At 55.6% G+C, this 9966-nt stretch overlaps 1 protein-coding gene across 1 annotated transcript; it reads right to left on the reverse strand.

The window, feature by feature from the left end:
• Positions 1 to 417: 417 nt before the first annotated feature.
• On the reverse strand, positions 418 to 9725 carry CDC37 (cell division cycle 37, HSP90 cochaperone). The gene is made up of 8 exons (XM_054653534.2): positions 9541 to 9725; positions 8382 to 8663; positions 7296 to 7401; positions 5073 to 5188; positions 4512 to 4634; positions 3523 to 3705; positions 1875 to 1946; positions 418 to 931 (listed from the first exon to the last, which is right to left on the reverse strand). Exons 1-8 carry the CDS (start codon positions 9640 to 9642, stop codon positions 773 to 775), a joined length of 1143 nt encoding a protein of 380 aa, XP_054509509.1. The 5' UTR covers positions 9643 to 9725; the 3' UTR covers positions 418 to 772.
• Between the last annotated feature and the right edge of the window lie 241 nt (positions 9726 to 9966).

The following is a 9966-nucleotide window of genomic DNA, read 5'->3' on the forward strand; positions in this document are numbered from 1 at the left end:
ACAGCTGGATCTGAAATGGGAACAGCTGGATCCAGACGTGGGGGAGAGCAGCTGGATCTGAAATGGGAACAGCTGGATGTGAAATGGGAACAGCTGGATCCGGAATTGGGAACAGCTGGATCCAGACTTGGGGGTCGCACAGCTGGAACCAGGAACGCAACTGGGCCCAAAGTGGGAGTGGGATGGATCCGAACTGGAGGGTGCTGGAAGGGGCACAGCTGGATTTAAACACGGGCACAGCTGGACTGGGATCCAAATTGTTTGGGGCTTTTTTTTTTGGGGGGTGCCCAAACCCCATCAGGGATCCCCCCAAAGCCTCCCTGGCAGGATTGGGGGGGGGGTCACAGCCCCCTGCCCCTCTCAGGGCGGCTCCAATCCCAAAACCCCCCCAAAGGCCCCCAGAGCCCCAGGCCATGCTCAGCTTCTCCAATCTCTTTATTCTCTGCTCTGGCACCGCGGCTCCGACCCCCCCTGCACCCCAAACCCACCCGGAGGGGCTGGGGGGGGGCCCAAACCTCCCAAAATCCTTCCCCAAAGTCTCTACGGCGTGAAAAGCATGGGGGGGGGGGGCGTGAGGGGAGTGGGGAGGGGGCTGCAGGGCTGGGGGGGGGCGGGGCACGACCCCTCCCCGCCTGATTCTGCTGCTTTTCCGACGGGGGGGTTGAAATTGTTGGGTTGGTTTTTTTGTATTTTGTTTTTTTTTTTCCGTGGTTTTTTTTTGACCTTTTCTGCCTTTTTTCTTTTTTTTCCCCGCGGGCCGCGGTGGCCCCGCTCAGGGCTTGGCCTCCGGCTCGGCTCCTCCTCCGTTCTCCTTCTGGATCTCCTCGTAGGGCGCCGCCTCCCCCGCGCCTCTCTCGGCCCCGTCCCCGCCCTTGGCGTTGGGCACCCAGAGCCCCGAGTCGATGCAGCGCTGCATGTGGTACTTGGCCTCCTGCACACGGGAAAGGGGGTGCTGGGGACGGCCGGGGGGTTTGGGGACAGCCGGGGGGGTTTGGGGACAGCCTGGGGGGTTTGGGGACATCCTGGAGGGATTTGGGGACATCCTCGAGGGGTTTGGGGACTGCCTGGAGGGGTTTGGGGACATCCTGGGGGGGTTTGGGGACAGCCTGGGGGGTTTGGGGACATCATTGAGGGGTGCTGGGGACGGCCGGGGGGGTTTGGGGACGGCCCCAAGGGGTTTGGGGACATCCTGGGGGGGTTTGGGGACATCCTCGAGGGGTTTGGGGACGGCCTGGAGGGATCTGGGGACATCCTCGAGGGGTTTGGGGACACCCTGAGGGATTTGGGGACATCCTCGAGGGGTCTGGGGACACCCCAAGGGGTTTGGGGACATCCTCGAGGGGTTTGGGGACACCCTGAGGGATTTGGGGACATCCTCGAGGGGTCTGGGGACACCCCAAGGGGTTTGGGGACATCCTCGAGGGGTTTGGGGACACCCTGAGGGATTTGGGGACATCCTCGAGGGGTTTGGGGACACCCCAAGGGGTTTGGGGACATCTCAAGGGGTTTGGGGACACCCCGGAGGGATCTGGGACCCTTCCCGAGGGATTTGGGGACACCCTGAGGGATTTGGGGACATCCTCGAGGGGTTTGGGGACACCCCAAGGGGTTTGGGGACATCCTTGAGAGGTTTGGGGACACCTTGAGGGATTTGGGGACATCCTCGAGGGATTTGGGGACACCCCGAGGGATTTGGGGCTCCCCTGAGGGATTTGGGGCTCCCCTGAGGGATTTGGGGACACCTCAGGGGGTTTGGGGATGCCCCCAAGGGGTTTGGGGACACCTTGAGGGATTTGGGGACACCTTGAGGGATTTGGGTTTCCCCGGGTGTTTGGGGACCCCTCCCGAGGTATTTTTGGGGTGAAAAAACTCACGGTTGGGTCCATTTTGCTGATTGTGTCCTGCAGCATCTGAACGTCTTTGACATCGAAGCATTTCTGCAGCTCCTGCTGGGCCAGGGACTGGTCAGCGCTGGGAGGGACTGGGATTGTACTGGGAGGGACTGGGAGGGACTGGGATTGTACTGGGATTGTACTGGGAGGGACTGGGATTGTACTGGGATTGTACTGGGAGAGACTGGGATTGTGCTGGGAGGGACTGGGATTGTACTGGGATTGTACTGGGAGAGACTGGGATTGTACTGGGATTGTACTGGGAGAGACTGGGATCACTCTGGGATCCCAACCCCACCAGGATCCCCCAACCGTCCAACACCCAAAACCTCAGGATTTATCCCCAAAACCCCCTCAGAGCACTTACGGGAGCCCCCGAAATGCCCCAAACCTGGGGTTTTTAGCCCCAAACTCACAGGGCCCCAAAAGGTCCCAAACCAGGGGGTTTTGACCCAAACTCACGGGGCCCCAAAAAGGGAAGTTTAGCCCCAAACTCAAGGGGCTCCAAAAAGCCCCAAACTGGGGTTTTTAGCCCCAAACTCACGGGGCCCCAAAAGGCCCCAAACCAGGGGTTTTTAGCCCCAAACTCACAGGGCCCCAAAAAGGGGAGTTTAGCCCCAAACCCCCAGGTCTCAAAATGTCCCAAACCAGGGTTTTTAGCCCCAAACTCACAAGGCGCCAAAATGCCCCAAACCCGGGGGTTTTAGCCCCAAACCAGGGGGTTTTAGCCCCAAACCAGGGTTTTTAGCCCCGAACTCACGGGGCCCCAAAAAGCCCCAAACCGGAGTTTTTAGCCCCAAACTCACAGGGCCCCAAAAAGCCCCAAACCCCCGGGTGTCAAAATGTCCCAAACCGGGGTTTCTAGCCCCAAACTCACAGGGTCCCAAAAGGTCCCAAACCAGGAGTTTTTAGCCCCAAACCCGGGGTTTCTAGCCCCAAACTCACAAGGCTCCAAAATGTCCCAAACCAGGGGTTTTTAGCCCCAAACCCGGGGTTTTTAGCCCCAAACTCACAAGGCCCCAAACCAGGGTTTGTAGCCCCAAACAGGGGAGTTTAGCCCCAAACTCACGGGGCTCCAAAAAGCCCCAAACCCGGGGTTTTTAGCCCCAAACTCACAGGGCCACAAAAGGCCCCAAACCGGGGTTTTTAGCCCCAAACTCACAGGGCCCCAAACCAGGGTTTTTAGCCCCAAACTCACAGGGCTCCAAAATGCCCCAAACCAGGGTTTTTAGCCCCAAACTCAAGGGGCCCCAAAAGGGGAAAGGGGAGTTTAGCCCCAAACTCACAGAGCCCCAAAAAGCCCCAAACCCCCGGGTGTCAAAATGTCCCAAACCGGGGTTTTTAGCCCCAAACTCACAGGGTCCCAAAAGGTCCCAAACCGGAGTTTTTAGCCCCAAACTCACAGGGCCCCAAAATGCCCCAAAAAGGGGAGTTTAGCCCCAAACTCACAGAGCCCCAAAAAGCCCCAAACCAGGGGGTTTTGACCCAAACTCACGGGGCTCCAAAAGGCCCCAAACCAGGAGTTTTTAGCCCCAAACTCACAGAGCCCCAAAAAGCCCCAAACCAGGGGTTTCTAGCCCCAAACCCGGGGTTTTAGCCCCAAACCCGGGGTTTTTAGCCCCAGACTCACGGCGGGCAGGGACTCGTAGACCTCGACGGGGTCGAGCCCGCCGGGCCCCAGGCGTTTCTGGCGCTCCTCCTCCTCGTACTCGCGCAGCGCCTTCTCCAGGCGCGCCCGCGCCCGGCCCCGCACGCGCTCCTTGAACGCCTCCAGCTCCTCCGTGAAGCCCTCCAGGTACTGCTGGTCTGCCGTCTGTGAAAGGGGGAAAAAAAGGGGGAAAAACGGGGGTGCGGGCCCAAATCCGGGTCAAATTCACTGAAAATTCGGCTGAAATTCAGCAGAAATCTGGTTCAAAACCCAGCTCAAATTCATCGCAAATCCGGTTCAAAATTCAGCCCAAATCCGGCTCAAATTCACCCAAAATTCACCACAAATTCAGCCCCAAATTCATCTCAAATCCACTCAAAATTCGGCTGAAATTCAGCAGAAATCCGGTTGAAAACCCAGCTCAAATTCATCGCAAATATGGTTCAAAATCCAGCTCAAATTCACCCAAAATTCACTCCCAAATTTACCCCAAATTCATCTCAAATTCACTCAAAATTCAGCTGAAATTCAGCATAAATCCGGTTCAAAACCCAGCTCAAACGCACCACAAATCCGGTTCAAAATCCAGCTCAAATCCGGCTCAAATTCACCCAAAATTCACCACAAATTCACCCCCAAATTCATCTCAAATCCACCTCAAAATTCACTCCAAAACTACCTCAAATCCACCTCCAAATCCACTCCAAAATTCACTCCAAATCCACCCAAAATTCAGCCCAAAAATCCACCTCAAATTCCGCACAAATTCGCCCCCAAATTCCGCCTAAATTCACCCCCAAATTCAACCTAAATTCACCTCAAATTCAACCTAAATTCACCTCAAATTCAACCTAAATTCACCTCAAATTCCTCACAAATTCACCGCCAAATTCGCCCCCAAATTCAACCTAAATTCACCCCCAAATTCACCCTAAATTCACCCCGAATCCCCCCCCAAATTGAATTTTTACCTTAATTTTGGTGAAGAACTGCCTGAAGCAGGCCCTGGGGTCCACCTTGAGGCTCTTGGCCAGCTCCAGGATGAACTGCATGACGATGGTCTGGTGGGCCACCTGCTCCATCAGCGCGTGTTTCTGGGGACAAACAGCTCAAAATCCCCAAAGTGCCCCAAAATCCCACGTCCCTCCAACCCTTCTGGGCTGGGAAAGGTGATTTGGAACAGGGGATCCCTGCAGGAGCTGCTAAGGGCGTTAGGGTGCTGGATTTGATGGAGCTTTAGGATGCTGGATTTGATGGAGCTTTAGGAGCTTTTTGACCCCAAATTAACCCCAAATTAATCCCAAATTCCCTGATTTTGATATTTTTTTCCAGGCTCCTCACCCCAGGTAAAGCCTGGAGCAGCAGGAGAGGGGTCTGGGGGTGCACCCCTCTCCCATACTGGATGATTTTATGGATCTCTCCTACTCCATAACCCCCAAACCTCTCATTTTTTCCTGCCCAAAACCCAGAGGGGTGGCAAGAAAGCGACTGCAGCCCGGAAAAGGGAGAATTTCCCCCAAATTCAGCCTCACCTCCTCCACCTCCAGGTCGATGCACCAGATCACCAGGTAGTTGGCTGTCTCCTCGCACACCAGGTGAGGGTGCTCCGACAGGTGCTTCTGGCTGTCGTCCCAGCGCCGCAGCATCCCTGCGGCAGCGCGGGGGTTAATGAGGGAATCGACTTGGGGCTCGTTAGGGGGGTTCGTTAATGAGGGAACCCGCTCATTAGGGGATTGGTAATGAGGGAATCAACTCTGGGTTAGGGGGTTCGTTAATGAGGGAACCGCTCGGGGCTCGTTAGGGGGGGTTCGTTAATGAGGGAATCAACTCTGAGCCTCATTAGGGGGGTCCTTAATGAGGGAACCCACTCTGGGTTAGGGGATTGTTAATGAGGGAACCACTCGGGGCTCGTTAGGGGGTTCATTAATGAGGGAACCAATTCTGAACCTTGTTAGGGGGTTCATTAATGAGGGAATCAACTCGGGGCTCATTAGGGGATTGTTAATGAGGGAATCAGCTCGGGGCTCGTTAGGGGGTTCATTAATGAGGGAATCAACTCTGGGTTAGGGGATTGGTAATGAGGGAACCCGCTCGGGGCTCGTTAGGGGGGTCCTTAATGAGGGAATCGACTCTGAGCCTCGTTAGGGGGGGTTCGTTAATGAGGGAATCAGCTCGGGGCTCGTTAGGGGGGTCCTTAATGAGGGAACCCGCTCGGGGCTCGTTAGGGGGGGGTTCGTTAATGAGGGAATGGACTCTGGGTTAGGGGATTGTTAATGAGGGAATGGACTCTGGGGCTCGTTAGGGGGGTCCTTAATGAGGGAACCAATTCTGAACCTTGTTAGGGGGTTCCTTAATGAGGGAACCCACTCGGGGCTCGTTAGGGGGGGTTCGTTAATGAGGGAATCGACTCGGGGCTCGTTAGGGGGGTTCGTTAATGAGGGAACCCGCTCATTAGGGGATTGGTAATGAGGGAATCAGCTCTGGGTTAGGGGGTTCATTAATGAGGGAACCGCTCGGGGCTCGTTAGGGGGGTTCGTTAATGAGGGAATCAGCTCGGGGCTCGTTAGGGGGGTCCTTAATGAGGGAATCCACTCTGGGTTAGGGGATTGTTAATGAGGGAACCGCTCAGGGCTCGTTAGGGGGGTTCGTTAATGAGGGAATCAACTCTGAGCCTCGTTAGGGGGGTCCTTAATGAGGGAACCCACTCTGGGTTAGGGGATTGTTAATGAGGGAATCAACTCGGGGCTCATTAGGGGACTGTTAATGAGGGAACCCGCTCGGGGCTCATTAGGGGATTGTTAATGAGGGAATCAGCTCAGGGCTCGTTAGGGGATTGGTAATGAGGGAACCAATTCTGAACCTTGTTAGGGGGTTCATTAATGAGGGAATCCGCTCGGGGCTCGTTAGGGGGGGTTCGTTAATGAGGGAATCAACTCTGGGTTAGGGGGGTCCTTAATGAGGGAACCTGCTCGGGGCTCATTAGGGGGGTTCATTAATGAGGGAATCAACTCTGAGCCTCGTTAGGGGGGTCCTTAATGAGGGAATCCACTCTGGGTTAGGGGATTGTTAATGAGGGAACCCGCGCGGGGCTCGTTAGGGGGGGTTCGTTAATGAGGGAACCGCTCGGGGCTCGTTAGGGGGGTTCGTTAATGAGGGAACCCGCACGGGGCTCGTTAGGGGGGGTTCGTTAATGAGGGAACCAATTCTGAACCTTGTTAGGGGGTTCATTAATGAGGGAATCAACTCGGGGCTCGTTAGGGGGTTCATTAATGAGGGAATCAACTCGGGGCTCGTTAGGAGATTCATTAATGAGGGAATCCACTCTGGGTTAGGGGATTGTTAATGAGGGAACCAACTCCGAACCTCGTTAGGAGGTTCCTTAATGAGGGAACCAACTCTGAGCCTCATTAGGGGGTTCCTTAATGAGGAAATCCACTCTGAACCTCGTTAGGGGGTTCCTTAATAAGGGAATCCACTCTGGAATCCACTCTGGACCTCATATGGGGATTCCTGAATGAGGGAACCAACTCCGAACCTCGTTAGGAGCAGGGTGGGCACGAGGGAGAGCACCTCGTCCTGAAATTTAAATAAATTCCCCCAAAACTCAGCTTCAGCAGGGGAAAATGGGGAAACCACACCAAATCCTGGATTTTCAGCAGAGTGAGAGGATTCTGGGCTGCTCCCAGCACTGGGGGTGCCCCCCAGCCCGGGGAACCCCAAGAAGCTGCTCCCCAATGCCCCCAGCTCTCTCTCACCGAAGTGCTTGATCTGCTTCTCGTATCTCTCCACGAAGCTTTTGTGCTTCTTCTCCTTCTGCTCCTCCGTCTCCTCCTTCTCCTCGGGCTTCACGTTGAAAACGCTCTGGGGACCCGAAGGAAAACGGGGAATGGTTTGGGGGGAAACCTCACAGGTTTGGGGGCGGGTTTTTGGGGTTTTTTTCACAGATTTGGGGTCAGTTTTTTGGGGTAAACATCACAGATTTGGGGTCAGTTTTTTTGGGGGAAACATCACAGATTTGGGGTCGGTTTTTAGGGTTTTTTTTCGCAGATTTGGGGTCAGTTTTTTGGGGGGAAACATCACAGATTTGGAGTCAGTTTTTTTGGGGGTAAACATCACAGATTTGGGGTCGGTTTTTTTGGGGTAAACATCACAGATTTGGGGTTAGTTTTTTTTGGGGTAAACATCACAGATTTGGGGTCGGTTTTTTTGGGGGAAACATCACAGATTTGGGGTCAATTTTCTGGGGGTAAACATCACAGATTTCGGGTCAGTTTTTTGGGGGTAAACATCACAGATTTGGGGTCGGTTTTTAGGGTTTTTTTTCGCAGATTTGGGGTCAGTTTTTTGGGGGGAAACATCACAGATTTGGAGTTGGTTTTTTGGGGTAAACATCACAGATTTGGGGTCAGTTTTTTTGGGGGAAACATCACAGATTTGGGGTCGGTTTTTAGGGGTTTTTTTCGCAGATTTGGGGTCAGTTTTTTTGGGGGGAACGTCACAGATTTGGAGTCGGTTTTTTTGGGGTAAACCTCACAGATCTGGGGTCAGTTTTTTGGGGTTTTTTTTCGCAGATTTGGGGTCAATTTTTTGGGGAAACATCACAGACTTGGGGTCAGTTTTTTGGAGTAAACATCACAGATTTGGGGTCAGTTTTTTGGGGGGAACATCACAGATTTGGAGTGGGGTTTTTTTTCACAGATTCGAGGTCAGTTTTTGGGGTGTTTTTCACAGATTCGAGGTCAGTTTTTGGGGGATTTTTCACAGATTCGAGGTCAGTTTTTGGGGTGTTTTTCACAGACTCGGTGCCCGTTTTTCGGGGTGTTTCCTCCCCAGTCCCCCACCTTGCTGAACCCGTCCTTGCTGAGCGTGTCCACGTTCCAGGGCATGTTCTTCTCCTTCTTCCTCAGCTCCTCCAGCTTGTTCTCCCAGCTCTTCTCCTCGTTCCTCAGCTGCTGGGCCTCGGCCTGGAGCTTCTCCAGCTCCCCCCGGCCGCTCTCGGGCTCGGCCAGCTCCAGCTCCTTCACCTTCTTCAGGCACTCGGCCAGTTTGCGCTTGCACTCGCGGCAGCCCTTGTCCAGCTCCTCCTTCTCCTTCTGGAACTGCTCCATGCGCTCCACGCGGGCCTGGGGGCACCCACAAAGCTCCAGACCCCCCCATTTGGACGCTTCTGGGGTGGCTCTGGGGTTCCGGGGATTCCCAGACCCCCAAATTTTGGGGGGGGGGGGGTTTGGGGGTGTTGCTGCCCCACCCTGGGGGACAGGGAGGGGATTGGGGGGGCTGAGACCCCACTCTGAGGGGGTTCCCAAGGGAAGGGGCAGAACCTGGGTGGGGGAATGGGGAACCCGGGATGGGGGCACAGGGATGGGCACGGGGCGTGCTGGGCACAGGAACCCCAAACTCATTTTTGGGCTGGATTTGGGGTGAATTTTGGGCTGGATTTGGAGTGAATTTTGGGGTGAATTTTGAAGTTAATTTTGGGGTGGATTTGGGGTGAATTTTGGGGTGGATTTGGAGTGAATTTAGGATGGATTTGGGGTGAATTTGAGATGGATTTGTCGTGAGTTTGGGGTGGAGCTAGGGTGAATTTTGGGGTGGATCTGGCGTGAATTTGGGGCTGGATTTGGGATGGATTTAGGGTGAATTTGTTGTGAATTTGGGGTGTCCTGGATGGGGGCACAGGAACGGGGTGTCCTGGATGGGAGCACAGGAACTGGGATGGGGGCACAGGAATTGGGGCGTTCCGAGATGGGGCACAGGATCTGGGGTGCCTGCGATAGGGGCGCTCCCCGCCGGGGGTCCCGGTACGATCCCACCGGAACGCGGGGAGCCCCCGCCCCAGGGCGGCCCCCGGAGCTGGGAAAAGGGAAACGCCCCCCGCCCCACGGGGGTCCCACCAACAACCGAACCCCCCCGCCCGCCTCCCCCGGCAATGCCGGGCCCGGTCGCCATGGGAACGGGGCGCCAGGCCCCGGAGGGCCCCGCGGGCCGGCCCGGCCGCACCTGGTGCCGCCATCGGAAGAGGCTGGCGGTGTCGATGTTGGGGTGAGTCTCGTCCTCATCGTCCGAGACCTCGATGTGGTCCCACACGCTGTAATCCACCATGGCGCGGCCGCCGCGACCCTCCGCCACCCGCCCGGCACGGCACGGCCGCTTCCGCCCGCGCCTGACGCGCTTCCGCCCGCGCCTGACGCACTTCCGGCGCCGCGCCGGCACTCCTGAGCATGCGCGCAGCGCGCGTGGAGCAGCACCCGGTTCAAAGATGGCGGCGGATTTAAAGAGACACGAACACTCCCCCTCCTACACGTGCAGTGTCCGTACAGCGCTTTTTAAGAGACGTAATTAAAGGAATAGAGTCTTTAAAACGATTTTGAGGGTTTAAACTGAAGGAAAAGCCTGCCTCTTCCATGAGTTGAAGAGGTTTCATTG

Source organism: Agelaius phoeniceus, unplaced genomic scaffold (genome assembly GCF_051311805.1).
Source record: "Agelaius phoeniceus isolate bAgePho1 unplaced genomic scaffold, bAgePho1.hap1 Scaffold_800, whole genome shotgun sequence".
Lineage (NCBI taxonomy): Eukaryota > Metazoa > Chordata > Aves > Passeriformes > Icteridae > Agelaius > Agelaius phoeniceus.